Source organism: Pseudophryne corroboree, chromosome 6 (assembly GCF_028390025.1).
Source record: "Pseudophryne corroboree isolate aPseCor3 chromosome 6, aPseCor3.hap2, whole genome shotgun sequence".
Taxonomy (NCBI): domain Eukaryota; kingdom Metazoa; phylum Chordata; class Amphibia; order Anura; family Myobatrachidae; genus Pseudophryne; species Pseudophryne corroboree.
This window is the reverse complement of record NC_086449.1, coordinates 800739000-800758847: the sequence shown is the minus strand read 5'-3', so window position 1 is coordinate 800758847 and position 19848 is coordinate 800739000. Positions and strand designations below refer to the sequence as shown.

Genomic DNA, 19848 nt, shown 5'->3' with positions numbered 1-19848 from the left:
CGCATGTGTAGCAGAGCTGTACAAACAGATCTTGTGCAGTCTCTGCGCAGCCCAGGACTTACTCAGCCGCTGCCATCACATCAGCCTGTCCGAGCCCGGAATTGACGTCAGACACCCGCCCTGCAAACGCCTGGACTCACCTGTGTTTTTCCAGACACTTCCTGAAAACGGTCAGTTACCATCCACAAATGCCTTCTTCCTTTCAATCTCCTTGCGATCGCCCATGCGAATGGATCCTTCGCACAATCCCATCGCTGAGCGGCGATCCGCTTTGTACCCATGCGACGCGCCTGCGCATTGCGGTGCATACGTATGCGCAGTTTGGACCTGATCGCCCGCTGTGCGAAAACGCAGCCTAGCGATCAGGTCTGAATTACCCCCATGGTACCTTGCAGAAACTGAAATGCTTGATAACAGAGAGCACTAGCTTCTCCATCAACGCCTGCACATACTAATAAGTCCTCTTACATTCTGTGATGTTAGGAAACCTTTACCTATATAATTGTGAATGGTAAATTATTTCTATTCATACCTGCTCAGCATGCTGTACGTATAGTGGTTGGTAGAGGCGTGTGTCACTTACCTCATCAAGTATGAGGAAGGCCTGTTTTAGGGAGGGGTAGGACTCCTGGAAGTGCTGGTGGAGTTTCTGAAGGATGTGATCGTTGGAATAATGGACATGTCTGTCTTTCACCGGATTGGTCCTATATAATGGAGAGCATTGAATGGATAGTTCAGTGCTGGTAATCCATGGGATAATTCATAGAAACACCTAGACCTGGGGTAAGCAATATACACTCCAGCTGCTGTGGAACTACACATCCCAGCATACCCTGCCACAGTTTTACTGTTAGTGCATGCTAAAACACTGGCAGGGCATGCTTTGATGTATAGTCCCACAAGTTGTCTACTCCAGATCTAGAAAATACTAAAAACTGTCTTCCTAAATATGTGACAGCCAGATATCAAGGCAATTCCCTGTTTTGCCAATGCTTTGGTTAGGAGATCAGGAAAATTCAGCATCGCCAGTTCCGACCAAAAAATATCGGGATCAGCCACTCTGGTATTTTTAACATGCAAACTTCCCCGACGGATTGTCAATCATCGATGTTCATCGATCGGAGGATTGTGGAATCGGGCCATAGTTGTGTGACTCGCATTACACAATGAAAAACACAGCTTTATTGTTTATAAGTGAGGAGTTTTCATACACACTTATAAACACTAAACCACCCCAGGTGTCAGTGGAAAACTCATCTCATAAAGGAGAGATCTATGAAATATTCCAAAAAGGACAAGTGGAGGCGTTGCATGTACCAACCAATCAGATTCTAGCTTTCGTTTATCTAGTACTAACTATAAAATCATAGCTAGACTCTGACTGGCTTACAAGGTTTGATAAATCAGGCTTTCAGGGTGGAGTAAAAATGAGCCACATCGGTTCTCACCTACAAAGCCCATTATCATCCACCTCTCTACGCTAATCACTAGATATCTCTTACTCATTGGACTATGATCAGCCAAAGACTTCTGCCTATCATCCCCCCTTAGTACCACGCCATTCCCAGCCTCCACCACCCATACCTCTGTAATATATGGACTCACACCGACTAATGGAAACTTAACAAGTTCCCCCAAGAGTCCTCATGACGCTTCTGACTGCTATTGTCAACCAACAGAAAAAAGTGACATACAACAAGTACATTATTGCTGGACTACTACGATCTTTCATAATTGTAAAGTGCAACGGAATATACCGGCGCTATATAAGTAAATGTTATTAATAATGATAATGATAATTATCATCATCACAGGCAATTAAGTATGACATACTGTATTAGTCTTACATGTTGTGCTTGTGTGTGCATTCCCCGGCATTACGGTAAAGAAGACGTGGCTTATTTCTGATAGAGATGCGAGCAATAAATAAATGATATCCCGTACCAGCAAAACCCCACAGAAGTACATGGTGCAAGGCTCCCATGCACCTCCCACTGTGTTGTCTCTTCCCCGGGGTGTAATATTAATGTTATTATTGTATGTAGCAGTGATGGAGACAGATGCACAATTAGTGTCATCATAAAGAAAGAAAAAGGAAAGGAAAGGGGATAGTAATACTGAGAGACTTCAAACATCTCATAGGACTCATAAGCTAAGACGGGCACATAATAAATTCTCTCTCACCCTGATGAAGTTTCTACTGCCCAGACAAAACGCGTAGTAGAAACACAGCACAACCTTATATTAGATGGTATTGTGGATTAGACTTATTTTGAGGTACATGGAATCACTGAGTATCGGATGAGTCCCATGTCACCCCCCCAAGACAGCGACCTGGTCTTCCTTTAATCTATAGTACCCACTCAACTCCACAGGCTCCTTCCTCCTGATGCATGCTGCCCCATTACACATCTATCCAAGCTATCCCACTCATCAGGAACCTTTATCATCATCATGCCGTGTTCTATCCGATTCCTAAAAGACCCTCCCTTGTGCCTCTCTCTTTCTGTCTATCTCCCTTCTCCCAAATGCCGCAAACTTTTTTAGCATGTTTAAACCGCTCACCCCCTTCCTCCCCCCTCACTGACGCTCTCCAGTCCACTACATTCTGCTCTTTCACCAAAGTCACCAATGACCTCCTCTCTGCCAAATCCAAGGGTCACTTCTCTAAACTGATCCTTCTTGACCTCACGGCAGCATCTTACACAGTCCACCTCCTTCCTTCCTTACAGCTCCCATTGACAAGGCGTGTTATGTCACTGTTCAGCAGAAAGCGGCTGCGTGATCGGTCTCTGCAGCATTACTGAGCACTTAAACCATGATGATAATAATACTGAATAGCAGTTTTATGAAGCCATTTCACCACAGTATATAAAATCTGACAGGGTGAACTTGCTTGGTTACAATTGTAAAGTCCATTATATAGCAAAGGTATACATGCTAATAGTAAGGGGGTAATTCAGAGTTGATCGCAGCAGCAAATTTGTTAGCAGTTGGGCAAAACCATGTGCACTGCAGGTGGGGCAGATGTAACATGTGCAGAGAGAGTTAGATTTGGGTGGGTTATATTGTTTCTGTGCAGGGTAAATACTGGCTGCTTTATTTTTACACCGCAATTTAGATTTCAGTTTGAGTACACCCCGCCCAAATCTAACTCTCTCTGCACATGTTACATCTGCCCCACCTGCAGTGCACATAGGGGGTCATTCCGACCCGATCGCTCGCTGCAGTTTGTCGCAGCGCAGCGATCGGGTCGGAACTGCGCATGCGCCGGCACCGCAGTGCGCCGGCGCATGGCAGTCGTCGCTGCCTAGCGATCGCCTCTGAGACAAAGGCGGTCGCTGGGCGGGAGGGCGCTGAACAGCGGCGTTAAGCCGCCGTTTAGTAGGTGCGGTCAGGCCAACGCAGGCGTGGCCGGACCGCTGGGGGGCGTGCCGCAGCGGCTGCATGACGCCTCACGCAGCTGCTGCGGTCAGCGGCAGCGACACACAACTCCCGGCCAGCCGCAGGAGCTGCACTGGCCGGGAGTTACTCCCAAAGTACAAACATCGCCGCTGTTCGATGCTTCTATATTTGTGCGCGGGGGGGGGGGCGGCACTGACATGCGGGGCGGACTAGCCCTGTGCTGGGCGTCCCCCCGCATGTCAGGTAAGATGATCGTAGCTGTGCTAAATTTAGCACAGCTACGATCAGGTCGGAATGACTCACATGGTTTCGCCCAACTGCTAATAACAAATTTGCTGCTGCGATCAACTCTGAATTACCCCATATGTACGGATCAAAGTTAATTTTTTTTATTATAATACAGTTAATACTATGGGTTATTTTTCTATAACAATATCATTAAGGTGAATCTTGTGGCTCCTGCATGTGAGAGATTTCATCGATGTAACGATTTGTAACCTTCGGGGAAAGAGCCTTCATTTATGAAAGGGTAAAAGGAGGCGTTACCTGTGACTTGGCCGAATTGGCAGTGTTTGTCCATTTTCAATGTAACCGGAGCCTTGGAATTTCTTTAGAAATTGCTCCCAGGAAACTGTGTCTGTGGTTTTGAATTTGATCCTAAAATCAATAAAACAAAATGCTGCATAATATGTTCTGAAACAGGTACCTAGGTGAGGTTTTGGTTCAAACATAATGATGTATTCTCACAATGAGCCATGTGACACGAGTGGGTGTGGCCTGTTTATTGGAAACATAGTAAAAAATAACCCAGCAAAGATGCCTTCACCAAACCCTCCCATCAGAGATGTATTGGTGTCTGGTATTGTTTATTAGTGACACCTGGGGATTTTATCCTGAAACAGATCCTGCCCCCTCATCTCATTACACGCTCCGTTGTATTATAATCTATTCCAGTGCATTGGAGAAAAGCACAAAGCAGATGATTATGAAAGCAGCAGCTATTGTATGGAAACAAGAGAGGAAAATGAGAATATAGCAGTTTGTGTGGTGATAACAAGATTCATTCTGTAGTCACGTGATCTGGCTGCGGCCAAAAATGAGACTGTTTAATGGGATGGGACGTGTGTGTGTGTGGGGGATGGGACGTGTGTGTGTGGTGGGGGGATGGGACGTGTGTGTGTGTGGTGGGGGGACGGGACGTGTGTGTGGGGGGGGAACCGGATGGGACGTGTGTGTGTGTGTGTGTGTGGTGGGGGGATGGGACGTGTGTGTGTGGTGGGGGATGGGACGTGTGTGTGTGTGGTGGGGGATGGGACGTGTGTGTGTGGTGGGGGGATGGGACGTGTGTGTGGTGGGGGGATGGGACGTGTGTGTGTGGTGGGGGGATGGGACGTATGTGTGTGTGGGGGGATGGGACGTGTGTGTGTGTGGTGGGGGGATGGGACGTTTGTGTGTGGTGGGGGGATGGGACGTGTGTTTGTTAGGGGATGGGACATGTGTGTGTGTGTGTGGTGGGGGGATGGGACGTGTGTGTGTGGGGGGGGGTGGCATGTGTGTGTGGTGGGGGGATGGGACTTGTGTGTGTTTGTGGTGGGGGGATGGGACGTGTGTGTGTGGTGGGGGGATGGGACGTGTGTCATACTTGCCTACTTGACCCTCTCCATGAGGGAGAAAATGCTCTGTTCCTGGACGTTCCTGGTAATGTATGATTGCCATCACCTGTGGTGAAACACCTTTCTTATCAATTATCTAGCTCACCACAGGTGATGGCAATCATACATTACCAGGAAAGTCCAGGAACAGAGCATTTTCTCCCTCATGGAGAGGGTCAGGTAGGCAAGTATGACACGTGTGTGTGTGTGGTGGGGGGATGGGACGTGTGTGTGTGTGTGGGGGGATGGGACGTGTGTGTGTGTGTGGGGGGGTGGAACGTGTGTGTGTGGTGGGGGATGGGACGTGTGTGTGTGTGGTGGGGGATGGGACGTGTGTGTGTGGTGGGGGATGGGACGTGTGTGTGTGTGTGGTGGGGGATGGGATGTGTGTGTGTGGTGGGGGGATGGGACGTGTGTGTGGTGGGGGGATGGGACGTGTGTGTGTGGTGGGGGGATGGGACGTATGTGTGTGGGGGGGATGGGACGTGTGTGTGTGGTGGGGGGATGGGACGTTTGTGTGTGGTGGGGGGATGGGACGTGTGTGTGTGTGTGGGGGATGGGACGTGTGTGTGTGTGTGGGGGGGATGGGACTGGGGTGTGTGTTGGAGGGATGGGACGTGTGTGTGGGGGGGATGGGACGTGTGTGTGTGTGGGGGGATGGGACACGTGTGTGTGTGGTGGGCGGATGGGACGTTTGTGTGTGGTGGGGGGATGGGACGTGTGTGTGTGGGGGGAGATGGGACGTGTGTGTGTGTGGTGGGGGATGGGACGTGTGTGTGTGGTGGGCGGATGGGACGTTTGTGTGTGGTGGGGGGATGGGACGTGTGTGTGTGGGGGGATGGGACGTGTGTGTGTGTGTGGTGGGGGGATGGGACGTGTGTGTGTGGTGCGGGATGGGACGTGTGTGTGTGTGTGTGGGATGGGACGTGTGTGTGGGGGGGATGGGACGTGTGTGTGTGTGGTGGGGGGATGGGACGTGTGTGTGTGGGGGGATGGGACGTGTGTGTGTGTGTGTGGGGGGGGGGGGGACGTGTGTGTGTGGGGGGGAGGGGACGTGTGTGTGTGGTGGGGGGATGGGACGTGTGTGTGTTTGGGGGGGGATGGGACGTGTGTTTGTGTGGTGGGGGGACGGGACGTGTGTGTGGGGGGGATGGGACGTGTGTGTGTGGTGGGGGGATGGGACGTGTGTGTGTGTGCTGGGGGATGGGACGTGTGTGTGTGTGGGGTGGATGGGACGTGTGTGTGGTGGGGGGATGGGACGTGTGTGTGTATTGGGGGGATGGGACGTGTGTGTGTGGGGGGAGATGGGATGTGTGTGGTGGGGGGATGGAACGTGTGTATGTGGGGGGATGGGACGTGTGTGTGTGTGGTGGGTGGATGGGACGTGTGTGTGTGGGGGGGGATGGGACGTGTGTGTGTGGGGGGATGGGACGTGTGTGTATGGGGGGGATGGGACGTGTGTGTGTGGTGGGGGGATGGGACGTGTGTGTGTGTGTGGGGGGAGGTGGGACGTGTGTGTGTCGGGGGGATGGGACGTGTGTGTGTGGGGGGGGGGATGGGACGTGTGTGTGTGGTGGGGGGATGGGACGTGTGTGTGTGGTGGGGGGATGGGACGTGTGTGTGGTGGGGAATGGGACGTGTGTATGTGTGGGGTGGATGGGACGTGTGTGTGGTGGGGGGATGGGACATGTGTGTGTAGTGGGGGGATGGGACATGTGTGTGTAGTGGGGGGATGGGACGTGTGTGTGTGGGGGGAGATGGGACGTGTGTGTGTGGGGGGATGGGACGTGTGTGTGTGGAGGGGGGATGGGACGTGTGTGTGTGTGGTGGGGGATGGGACGTGTGTGTGTGGGGGGGATGGGACGTGTGTGTGGGGGGGATGGGACGTGTGTGTGGGGGGGATGGGACGTGTGTGTGTGTGTGGGGGGGGGATGGGACGTGTGTGTGGGGGGGATGGGACGTGTGTGTGGTGGGGGGATGGGACGTGTGTGTGTGGTGGGGGGATGGGACGTGTGTGTGTGTGGTGGGGGGATGGGATGTGTGTGTGTGGGGGGGATGGGATGTGTGTGTGGTGGGGGATGGGACGTGTGTGTGTGTGTGGTGGGGGATGGGAAGTGTGTGTGTGGTGGGGGGATGGGACGTGTGTGTGGTGGGGGGATGGGATGTGTGTGTGTGGTGGGGGGATGGGACGTATGTGTGTGTGGGGGGATGGGACGTGTGTGTGTGGTGGGGGGATGGGACGTTTGTGTGTGGTGGGGGGATGGGACGTGTGTTTGTTAGGGGATGGGACATGTGTGTGTGTGTGTGGTGGGGGGATGGGACGTGTGTGTGTGTGGGGGGGGTGGGATGTGTGTGTGGTGGGGGGATGGGACTTGTGTGTGTTTGTGGTGGGGGGATGGGACGTGTGTGTGTGGGGGGGATGGGACGTGTGTGTGTGGTGGGGGGATGGGACGTGTGTCATACTTGCCTACTTGACCCTCTCCATGAGGGAGAAAATGCTCTGTTCCTGGACTTTCCTGGTAATGTATGATTGCCATCACCTGTGGTGAAACACCTTTCTTATCAATTATCTAGCTCACCACATGTGATGGCAATCATACATTACCAGGAAAGTCCAGGAACAGAGCATTTTCTCCCTCATGGAGAGGGTCAGGTAGGCAAGTATGACGTGTGTGTGTGTGTGTGTGTGTGTGTGTGTGGTGGGGGGATGGGACGTGTGTGTGTGTGTGTGTGTGTGTGTGTGTGTGTGGGGGGATGGGACGTGTGTGTGTGTGGGGGGGTGGAACGTGTGTGTGTGGTGGGGGATGGGACGTGTGTGTGTGTGGTGGGGGATGGGACGTGTGTGTGTGGTGGGGGGATGGGACGTGTGTGTGTGTGTGTGTGGTGGGGGGATGGGACGTGTGTGTGTGGTGGGGGGATGGGACGTATGTGTGTGGGGGGGATGGGACGTGTGTGTGTGGTGGGGGGATGGGACGTTTGTGTGTGGTGGGGGGATGGGACGTGTGTGTGTTAGGGGATGGGACGTGTGTGTGTGTGGTGGGGGGATGGGACGTATGTGTGTGGTGTGGGGATGGGACGTGTGTGTGGGGGGATGGGACGTGTGTGTGTGGTGGGGGGATGGGACGTGTGTGTGTGTGGGGGGGATGGGACGTGTGTGTGTGTGGGGGGGATGGGACTGGGGTGTGTGTTGGAGGGATGGGACGTGTGTGTGTGTGGGGGGATGGGACACGTGTGTGTGTGGTGGGCGGATGGGACGTTTGTGTGTGGTGGGGGGATGGGACGTGTGTGTGTGGGGGGAGATGGGACGTGTGTGTGTGTGGTGGGGGATGGGACGTGTGTGTGTGGTGGGCGGATGGGACGTTTGTGTGTGGTGGGGGGATGGGACGTGTGTGTGTGGGGGGATGGGACGTGTGTGTGTGTGGTGGGGGGATGGGACGTGTGTGTGTGTGTGGGGGGGATGGGACGTGTGTGTGTGGTGGGGGGATGGGACGTGTGTGTGTGGGGGGATGGGACGTGTGTGTGTGTGTGTGGGGGGGGGGGACTGGGGTGTGTGTTGGAGGGATGGGACGTGTGTGTGTGGGGGGGAGGGGACGTGTGTGTGTGGTGGGGGGATGGGACGTGTGTGTGTTTGGGGGGGGATGGGACGTGTGTTTGTGTGGTGGGGGGACGGGACGTGTGTGTGGGGGGGATGGGACGTGTGTGTGTGGTGGGGGGATGGGACGTGTGTGTGTGTGCTGGGGGATGGGACGTGTGTGTGTGTGGGGTGGATGGGACGTGTGTGTGGTGGGGGGATGGGACATGTGTGTGTAGTGGGGGGATGGGACGTGTGTGTGTGGGGGGAGATGGGACGTGTGTGTGTGGGGGGATGGGACGTGTGTGTGTGGAGGGGGGATGGGACGTGTGTGTGTGTGGTGGGGGATGGGACGTGTGTGTGTGGGGGGGATGGGACGTGTGTGTGTGGGGGGGAAGGGACGTGTGTGTGGGGGGGATGGGACGTGTGTGTGGGGGGGATGGGACGTGTGTGTGTGTGGGGGGGATGGGACGTGTGTGTGGGGGGGATGGGACGTGTGTGTGGTGGGGGGATGGGACGTGTGTGTGTGGTGGGGGGATGGGACGTGTGTGTGTGTGGTGGGGGGATGGGATGTGTGTGTGTGGGGGGGATGGGATGTGTGTGTGGTGGGGGATGGGACGTGTGTGTGTGTGGTGGGGGATGGGAAGTGTGTGTGTGGTGGGGGGATGGGACGTGTGTGTGGTGGGGGGATGGGACGTGTGTGTGTGGTGGGGGGATGGGACGTATGTGTGTGTGGGGGGATGGGACGTGTGTGTGTGGTGGGGGGATGGGACGTATGTGTGTGTGGGGGGATGGGACGTGTGTGTGTGGTGGGGGGATGGGACGTTTGTGTGTGGTGGGGGGATGGGACGTGTGTTTGTTAGGGGATGGGACATGTGTGTGTGTGTGTGGTGGGGGGATGGGACGTGTGTGTGTGGGGGGGGGGTGGGATGTGTGTGTGGTGGGGGGATGGGACTTGTGTGTGTTTGTGGTGGGGGGATGGGACGTGTGTGTGTGGGGGGGATGGGACGTGTGTGTGTGGTGGGGGGATGGGACGTGTGTCATACTTGCCTACTTGACCCTCTCCATGAGGGAGAAAATGCTCTGTTCCTGGACTTTCCTGGTAATGTATGATTGCCATCACCTGTGGTGAAACACCTTTCTTATCAATTATCTAGCTCACCACATGTGATGGCAATCATACATTACCAGGAAAGTCCAGGAACAGAGCATTTTCTCCCTCATGGAGAGGGTCAGGTAGGCAAGTATGACGTGTGTGTGTGTGTGTGTGTGTGTGGTGGGGGGATGGGACGTGTGTGTGTGTGTGTGTGTGTGTGTGTGTGTGTGTGTGTGTGTGTGTGGGGGATGGGACGTGTGTGTGTGTGGGGGGGTGGAACGTGTGTGTGTGGTGGGGGATGGGACGTGTGTGTGTGTGGTGGGGGATGGGACGTGTGTGTGTGGTGGGGGGATGGGACGTGTGTGTGTGTGTGTGTGGTGGGGGGATGGGACGTGTGTGTGTGGTGGGGGGATGGGACGTATGTGTGTGGGGGGGATGGGACGTGTGTGTGTGGTGGGGGGATGGGACGTTTGTGTGTGGTGGGGGGATGGGACGTGTGTGTGTTAGGGGATGGGACGTGTGTGTGTGTGGTGGGGGGATGGGACGTATGTGTGTGGTGTGGGGATGGGACGTGTGTGTGGGGGGATGGGACGTGTGTGTGTGGTGGGGGGATGGGACGTGTGTGTGTGTGGGGGGGATGGGACGTGTGTGTGTGTGGGGGGGATGGGACTGGGGTGTGTGTTGGAGGGATGGGACGTGTGTGTGTGTGGGGGGATGGGACACGTGTGTGTGTGGTGGGCGGATGGGACGTTTGTGTGTGGTGGGGGGATGGGACGTGTGTGTGTGGGGGGAGATGGGACGTGTGTGTGTGTGGTGGGGGATGGGACGTGTGTGTGTGGTGGGCGGATGGGACGTTTGTGTGTGGTGGGGGGATGGGACGTGTGTGTGTGGGGGGATGGGACGTGTGTGGTGGGGGGATGGGACGTGTGTGTGTGTGTGGGGGGGATGGGACGTGTGTGTGTGGTGGGGGGATGGGACGTGTGTGTGTGGGGGGATGGGACGTGTGTGTGTGTGTGGGGGGGGGGGGGACTGGGGTGTGTGTTGGAGGGATGGGACGTGTGTGTGTGGGGGGGAGGGGACGTGTGTGTGTGGTGGGGGGATGGGACGTGTGTGTGTTTGGGGGGGGATGGGACGTGTGTTTGTGTGGTGGGGGGACGGGACGTGTGTGTGGGGGGGATGGGACGTGTGTGTGTGGTGGGGGGATGGGACGTGTGTGTGTGTGCTGGGGGATGGGACGTGTGTGTGTGTGGGGTGGATGGGACGTGTGTGTGGTGGGGGGATGGGACGTGTGTGTGTATTGGGGGGATGGGACGTGTGTGTGTGGGGGGAGATGGGATGTGTGTGTGTGGGGGGGATGGGACGTGTGTGTGTGGTGGGGGGATGGAACGTGTGTATGTGGGGGGATGGGACGTGTGTGTGTGGTGGGTGGATGGGACGTGTGTGTGTGTGGGGGGATGGGACGTGTGTGTGTGTGTGTGTGTGTGGGGGGATGGGACGTGTGTGTATGGGGGGATGGGACGTGTGTGTGTGGTGGGGGGATGGGACGTGTGTGTGTGTGGGGGGAGGTGGGACGTGTGTGTGTCGGGGGGATGGGACGTGTGTGTGTGGGGGGGTGGGACGTGTGTGTGTGTGGGGGGGATGGGACGTGTGTGTGTGGTGGGGGGATGGGACGTGTGTGTGTGGTGGGGGGATGGGACGTGTGTGTGGTGGGGGATGGGACGTGTGTATGTGTGGGGTGGATGGGACGTGTGTGTGGTGGGGGGATGGGACATGTGTGTGTAGTGGGGGGATGGGACATGTGTGTGTAGTGGGGGGATGGGACGTGTGTGTGTGGGGGGAGATGGGACGTGTGTGTGTGGGGGGATGGGACGTGTGTGTGTGGAGGGGGGATGGGACGTGTGTGTGTGTGGTGGGGGATGGGACGTGTGTGTGTGGGGGGGATGGGACGTGTGTGTGTGGGGGGGATGGGACGTGTGTGTGGGGGGGATGGGACGTGTGTGTGGGGGGGATGGGACGTGTGTGTGTGTGTGGGGGGGGTGGGACGTGTGTGTGGGGGGGATGGGACGTGTGTGTGGTGGGGGGATGGGACGTGTGTGTGTGGTGGGGGGATGGGACGTGTGTGTGTGTGGTGGGGGGATGGGACGTGTGTGTGTGGGGGGGATGGGATGTGTGTGTGGTGGGGGATGGGACGTGTGTGTGTGTGGTGGGGGATGGGAAGTGTGTGTGTGGTGGGGGGATGGGACGTGTGTGTGGTGGGGGGATGGGACGTGTGTGTGTGTGGTGGGGGGATGGGACGTATGTGTGTGTGGGGGGATGGGACGTGTGTGTGTGGTGGGGGGATGGGACGTTTGTGTGTGGTGGGGGGATGGGACGTGTGTTTGTTAGGGGATGGGACATGTGTGTGTGTGTGTGGTGGGGGGATGGGACGTGTGTGTGTGTGGGGGGTGGGATGTGTGTGTGGTGGGGGGATGGGACTTGTGTGTGTTTGTGGTGGGGGGATGGGACGTGTGTGTGGGGGGGGGATGGGACGTGTGTGTGTGGTGGGGGGATGGGACGTGTGTCATACTTGCCTACTTGACCCTCTCCATGAGGGAGAAAATGCTCTGTTCCTGGACTTTCCTGGTAATGTATGATTGCCATCACCTGTGGTGAAACACCTTTCTTATCAATTATCTAGCTCACCACATGTGATGGCAATCATACATTACCAGGAAAGTCCAGGAACAGAGCATTTTCTCCCTCATGGAGAGGGTCAGGTAGGCAAGTATGACGTGTGTGTGTGTGTGTGTGTGGTGGGGGGATGGGACGTGTGTGTGTGTGTGTGTGTGTGTGTGTGTGTGGGGGGATGGGACGTGTGTGTGTGTGGGGGGGTGGAACGTGTGTGTGTGTGGTGGGGGATGGGACGTGTGTGTGTGTGGTGGGGGATGGGACGTGTGTGTGTGGTGGGGGGATGGGACGTGTGTGTGTGTGTGTGGTGGGGGGATGGGACGTGTGTGTGTGGTGGGGGGATGGGACGTATGTGTGTGGGGGGGATGGGACGTGTGTGTGTGGTGGGGGGATGGGACGTTTGTGTGTGGTGGGGGGATGGGACGTGTGTGTGTTAGGGGATGGGACGTGTGTGTGTGTGGTGGGGGGATGGGACGTGTGTGTGTGGTGTGGGGATGGGACGTGTGTGTGGGGGGATGGGACGTGTGTGTGTGGTGGGGGGATGGGACGTGTGTGTGTGTGGGGGGGATGGGACGTGTGTGTGTGTGGGGGGGATGGGACTGGGGTGTGTGTTGGAGGGATGGGACGTGTGTGTGGGGGGGATGGGACGTGTGTGTGTGTGGGGGGATGGGACACGTGTGTGTGTGGTGGGCGGATGGGACGTTTGTGTGTGGTGGGGGGATGGGACGTGTGTGTGTGGGGGGAGATGGGACGTGTGTGTGTGTGGTGGGGGATGGGACGTGTGTGTGTGGTGGGCGGATGGGACGTTTGTGTGTGGTGGGGGGATGGGACGTGTGTGTGTGGGGGGATGGGACGTGTGTGTGTGTGGTGGGGGGATGGTACGTGTGTGTGTGTGTGGGGGGGATGGGACGTGTGTGTGTGGTGGGGGGATGGGACGTGTGTGTGTGGGGGGATGGGACGTGTGTGTGTGGGGGGGGGGGGGGGACTGGGGTGTGTGTTGGAGGGATGGGACGTGTGTGTGTGGGGGGGAGGGGACGTGTGTGTGTGGTGGGGGGATGGGACGTGTGTGTGTTTGGGGGGGATGGGACGTGTGTTTGTGTGGTGGGGGGACGGGACGTGTGTGTGGGGGGGATGGGACGTGTGTGTGTGTGGTGGGGGGATGGGACGTGTGTGTGTGTGCTGGGGGATGGGACGTGTGTGTGTGTGGGGTGGATGGGACGTGTGTGTGGTGGGGGGATGGGACATGTGTGTGTATTGGGGGGATGGGACGTGTGTGTGTGGGGGGAGATGGGATGTGTGTGTGTGGGGGGGATGGGACGTGTGTGTGTGGTGGGGGGATGGGACGTGTGTATGTGGGGGGGATGGGACGTGTGTGTGTGGTGGGTGGATGGGACGTGTGTGTGTGGGGGGGATGGGACGTGTGTGTGTGGGGGGGGATGGGACGTGTGTGTGTGGGGGGATGGGATGTGTGTGTGGTGGGGGATGGGACGTGTGTGTGTGTGTGGTGGGGGATGGGACGTGTGTGTGTGGTGGGGGGATGGGACGTGTGTGTGGTGGGGGGATGGGACGTGTGTGTGTGGTGGGGGGATGGGACGTATGTGTGTGTGGGGGGATGGGACGTGTGTGTGTGTGGTGGAGGGATGGGACGTTTGTGTGTGGTGGGGGGATGGGACGTGTGTTTGTTAGGGGATGGGACATGTGTGTGTGTGGTGGGGGGATGGGACGTGTGTGTGTGTGGGGGGGGATGTGTGTGTGGTGGGGGGATGGGACTTGTGTGTGTTTGTGGTGGGGGGATGGGACGTGTGTGTGTGGGGGGGATGGGACGTGTGTGTGTGGTGGGGGGATGGGACGTGTGTCATACTTGCCTACTTGACCCTCTCCATGAGGGAGAAAATGCTCTGTTCCTGGACTTTCCTGGTAATGTATGATTGCCATCACCTGTGGTGAAACACCTTTCTTATCAATTATCTAGCTCACCACAGGTGATGGCAATCATACATTACCAGGAAAGTCCAGGAACAGAGCATTTTCTCCCTCATGGAGAGGGTCAGGTAGGCAAGTATGACGTGTGTGTGTGTGTGGTGGGGGGATGGGACGTGTGTGTGTGTGTGTGGGGGGGGATGGGACGTGTGTGTGTGTGTGGGGGGGTGGAACGTGTGTGTGTGGTGGGGGATGGGACGTGTGTGTGTGTGGTGGGGGATGGGACGTGTGTGTGTGGTGGGGGGATGGGACGTGTGTGTGTGTGGTGGGGGGATGGGACGTGTGTGTGTGGTGGGGGGATGGGACGTATGTGTGTGGGGGGGATGGGACGTGTGTGTGTGGTGGGGGGATGGGACGTTTGTGTGTGGTGGGGGGATGGGACATGTGTGTGTTAGGGGATGGGACGTGTGTGTGTGGTGGGGGGATGGGACGTGTGTGTGTGGTGTGGGGATGGGACGTGTGTGTGGGGGGATGGGACGTGTGTGTGTGGTGGGGGGATGGGACGTGTGTGTGTGTGTGTGTGGGGGGGGGATGGGACGTGTGTGTGTGTGGGGGGGATGGGACTGGGGTGTGTGTTGGAGGGATGGGACGTGTGTGTGGGGGGGATGGGACGTGTGTGTGTGTGGGGGGATGGGACACGTGTGTGTGTGGTGGGCGGATGGGACGTGTGTGTGTGGGGGGGATGGGACGTGTGTGTGTGGGGGGGGGATGGGACGTGTGTGTGGGGGGGGATGGGACGTGTGTGTGGGGGGATGGGACGTGTGTGTGTGGGGGGGGATGTGTGTGTGGTGGGGGGATGGGACTTGTGTGTGTTTGTGGTGGGGGGATGGGACGTGTGTGTGTGGGGGGGATGGGACGTGTGTGTGTGGTGGGGGGATGGGACGTGTGTCATACTTGCCTACTTGACCCTCTCCATGAGGGAGAAAATGCTCTGTTCCTGGACTTTCCTGGTAATGTATGATTGCCATCACCTGTGGTGAAACACCTTTCTTATCAATTATCTAGCTCACCACAGGTGATGGCAATCATACATTACCAGGAAAATCCAGGAACAGAGCATTTTCTCCCTCATGGAGAGGGTCAGGTAGGCAAGTATGACGTGTGTGTGTGTGTGTGTGTGGTGGGGGGATGGGACGTGTGTGTGTGTGTGTGGGGGGGGATGGGACGTGTGTGTGTGTGTGTGTGGGGGTGGAACGTGTGTGTGTGGTGGGGGATGGGACGTGTGTGTGTGTGGTGGGGGATGGGATGTGTGTGTGTGGTGGGGGGATGGGACGTGTGTGTGTGGTGGGGGGATGGGACGTGTGTGTGTGGTGGGGGGATGGGACGTATGTGTGTGGGGGGGATGGGACGTGTGTGTGTGGTGGGGGGATGGGACGTTTGTGTGTGGTGGGGGGATGGGACATGTGTGTGTTAGGGGATGGGACGTGTGTGTGTGGTGGGGGGATGGGACGTGTGTGTGTGGTGTGGGGATGGGACGTGTGTGTGGGGGGATGGGACGTGTGTGTGTGGTGGGGGGATGGGACGTGTGTGTGTGTGTGGGGGGGATGGGACGTGTGTGTGTGTGGGGGGGATGGGACTGGGGTGTGTGTTGGAGGGATGGGACGTGTGTGTGGGGGGGATGGGACGTGTGTGTGTGTGGGGGGATGGGACACGTGTGTGTGTGGTGGGCGGATGGGACGTTTGTGTGTGGTGGGGGGATGGGACGTGTGTGTGTGGGGGGAGATGGGACGTGTGTGTGTGTGGTGGGGGATGGGACGTGTGTGTGTTGTGGGCGGATGGGACGTTTGTGTGTGGTGGGGGGATGGGACGTGTGTGTGTGGGGGGATGGGACGTGTGTGTGTGTGGTGGGGGGATGGGACGTGTGTGTGTGGTGGGGGATGGGACGTGTGTGTGTGGGGGGGATGGGACGTGTGTGTGGGGGGGATGGGACGTGTGTGTGTGGTGGGGGGATGGGACGTGTGTGTGTGGGGGGATGGGACGTGTGTGTGTGTGGGGGGGGGGACTGGGGTGTGTGTTGGAGGGATGGGACGTGTGTGTGTGGGGGGGAGGGGACGTGTGGGGGGATGGGACGTGTGTGTGTTTGGGGGGGGATGGGACGTGTGTTTGTGTGGTGGGGGGACGGGACGTGTGTGTGGGGGGGATGGGACGTGTGTGTGTGGTGGGGGGATGGGACGTGTGTGTGTGTGCTGGGGGATGGGACGTGTGTGTGTGTGTGGGGTGGATGGGACGTGTGTGTGGTGGGGGGATGGGACATGTGTGTGTATTGGGGGGATGGGACGTGTGTGTGTGGGGGGAGATGGGATGTGTGTGTGTGGGGGGGATGGGACGTGTGTGTGTGGTGGGGGGATGGGACGTGTGTATGTGGGGGGGATGGGACGTGTGTGTGTGGTGGGTGGATGGGACGTGTGTGTGTGGGGGGGATGGGACGTGTGTGTGTGAGTGGGGGGGATGGGACGTGTGTGTGTGGGGGGATGGGACGTGTGTGTGGGGGGGGATGGGACGTGTGTGTGTGGTGGGGGGATGGGACGTGTGTGTATGGGGGGGATGGGACGTGTGTGTGTGTGGGGGGAGGTGGGACGTGTGTGTGTCGGGGGGATGGGACGTGTGTGTGTGTGGGGGGGATGGGACGTGTGTGTGTGTGGGGGGGATGGGACGTGTGTGTGTGGTGGGGGGATGGGACGTGTGTGTGTGTGGTGGGGGGATGGGACGTGTGTGTGGTGGGGGGATGGGACGTGTGTGTGGTGGGGGATGGGACGTGTGTATGTGTGGGGTGGATGGGACGTGTGTGTGGTGGGGGGATGGGACATGTGTGTGTAGTGGGGGGATGGGACATGTGTGTGTAGTGGGGGGATGGGACGTGTGTGTGTGGGGGGAGATGGGACGTGTGTGTGTGGGGGGAGATGGGACGTGTGTGGTGGGGGGATGGGACGTGTGTGGTGGGGGGATGGACGTGTGTGTGTGTGGTGGGGGATGGGACGTGTGTGGGGGGATGGGACGTGTGTGTGTGGGGGGGATGGGACGTGTGTGTGGGGGGGATGGGACGTGTATGTGGGGGGGATGGGACGTGTGTGTGTGTGGGGGGGATGGGACGTGTGTGTGGGGGGGATGGGACGTGTGTGTGGTGGGGGGATGGGACGTGTGTGTGGTGGGGGGATGGGACGTGTGTGTGTGTGGTGGGGGGATGGGACGTGTGTGGTGGGGGATGGGACGTGTGTGGGGGGAAGGGACGTGTGTGTGTGGGGGGAGGTGGGACGTGTGTGTGTCGAGGGGATGGGACGTGTGTGTGTGTGTGGGAGGGATGGGATGTGTGTGTGTGGTGGGGGGATGGGACGTGTGTGTGTGTGGTGGGGGATGGGACATGTGTGTGTGGGGGGGATGGGACGTGTGTGGTGGGGGGATGGGACGTGTGTGTGTGGTGGGGGGATGGAACGCGTGTGTGTGGTGGGGGGATGGGACGTGTGTGTGTGTGGTGGGGGATGGGACGTGTGTGTGTGGTGGGGGGATGGGACGTGTGTGTGTGTGGGGGGGATGGGACGTGTGTGTGTGTGGTGGGGGGATGGGACGTGTGTATGTGGGGGGGATGGGACGTGTGTGTGTGGGGGTGGATGGGACGTGTGTGTGTGGGGGGGATGGGACGTGTGTGTGTGTGTGGGGGGGGATGGGACGTGTGTGTGTGGGGGGATGGGACGTGTGTGTATGGGGGGGATGGGACGTGTGTGTGTGGTGGGGGGATGGGACGTGTGTGTGTGGTGGAGGGATGGGACGTGTGTGTGTGGTGGGGGGACGGGACGTGTGTGTGTGGTGGGGGGATGGGACGTGTGTGGGGGGGATGGGACGTGTGTGTGTGGGGGGAGGTGGGACGTGTGTGTGTCGGGGGGATGGGACGTGTGTGTGTGTGGGGGGTATGGGACGTGTGCGTGTGGTGGGGGGATGGGACGTGTGCGTGTGGTGGGGGGATGGGACGTGTGTGTGTGGTGGGGGGATGGGACGTGTGTGTGTGTGGTGGGGGATGGGACGTGTGTGTGGTGGGGGGATGGGACATGTGTGTGTAGTGGGGGGATGGGACATGTGTGTGTAGTGGGGGGATGGGACGTGTGTGTGTAGGGGAAGATGGGACGTGTGTGTGTGGGGGGATGGGACGTGTGTGTGTGTGTGGTGGGGGGATGGGACGTGTGTGTGTGGTGGGGGATGGGACGTGTATGTGTGGTGGGGGATGGGACGTGTGTGTGTGGGGGGGATGGGACGTGTGTGTGTGGGGGGGGGTGGGACGTGTGTGTGGGGGGGATGGGACGTGTGTGTGTGTGGTGGGGGATGGGACGTGTGTGTGTGGTGGGGGATGGGACGTGTGTGTGTGGGGGGGATGGGACGTGTGTGTGTGGGGGGGGATGGGACGTGTGTGTGGGGGGGGATGGGACGTGTGTGTGGGGGGATGGGACGTGTGTGTGTGGGGGGATGGGGCGTGTGTGTGTGGTGGGGGGATGGGACGTGTGTGTGTGTGTGTGGTGGGGGGATGGGACGTGTGTGGTGGGGGGATGGGACGTGTGTGGGGGGGAAGGGACGTGTGTGTGTGGGGGGAGGTGGGACGTGTGTGTGTCGGGGAGATGGGACGTGTGTGTGTGTGGGAGGGATGGGACGTGTGTGTGTGTGGTGGGGGGATGGGACGTGTGTGTGTGTGGTGGGGGATGGGACGTGTGTGTGTGGTGGGGGATGGGACGTGTGTGTGGGGGGGATGGGACGTGTGTGTGTGTGTGGTGGGGGATGGGACGTGTGTGTGTGGTGGGGGATGGGACGTGTGTGTGTGGGGGGGATGGGACGTGTGTGTGTGTGTGGTGGGGGGATGGGACGTGTGTGTGTGGTGGGGGGATGGGACGTGTGTGTGTGGTGGGGGGATGGGACGTGTGTGTGGTGGGGGATGGGACGTGTGTGTGTGGTGGGGGGATGGGACGTGTGTGTGTGTGGGGGGATGGGACGTGTGTGTGTGGGGGGGATGGAACGTGTGTGTGTGTGGTGGGGGGATGGGACGTGTGTGTGTGTGTGGGGGATGGGACGTATGTGTGTGGGGGGATGGGACGTGTGTGTGTGTGTGGGGGGGGGATGGGACGTGTGTGTGTGGGGGGATGGGACGTGTGTGTGTGGGGGGGATGGGACGTGTGTGGTGGGGGGATGGGACGTGTGTGTGTGGTGGGGGGAAGGGACGTGTGTAAGGGGGATGGGACGTGTGTGTGTGGGGGGAGGGGGGACGTGTGTGTGTGGTGGGCGGATGGGACGTTTGTGTGTGGTGGGGGGATGGGACGTGTGTGTGTGGGGGGATGGGACGTGTGTGTGTGTGGTGGGGGGATGGGACGTGTGTGTGTGGTGGAGGATGGGACGTGTGTGTGTGGGGGGGATGGGACGTGTGTGTGTGGGGGGGATGGGACGTGTGTGTGGGGGGGATGGGACGTGTGTGTGTGGTGGGGGGATGGGACGTGTGTGTGTGG

At 58.6% G+C, this 19848-nt stretch overlaps 1 protein-coding gene across 3 annotated transcripts in view; it reads right to left on the bottom strand.

The window, feature by feature from the left end:
• EFCAB6 (EF-hand calcium binding domain 6) overlaps positions 1 to 19848 on the bottom strand; it is a 411320-nt gene that overhangs the window by 154752 nt on the left and 236720 nt on the right. For all 3 annotated transcript variants that reach the window (XM_063928921.1, XM_063928922.1, XM_063928923.1), the window contains 2 exons: positions 3952 to 4062; positions 584 to 704 (listed from right to left, as the gene is read on the bottom strand). In XM_063928921.1, coding sequence (XP_063784991.1) covers positions 584 to 704; positions 3952 to 4062 — 232 coding nt within the window. The remainder of the gene's footprint in view (positions 1 to 583; positions 705 to 3951; positions 4063 to 19848) is intronic.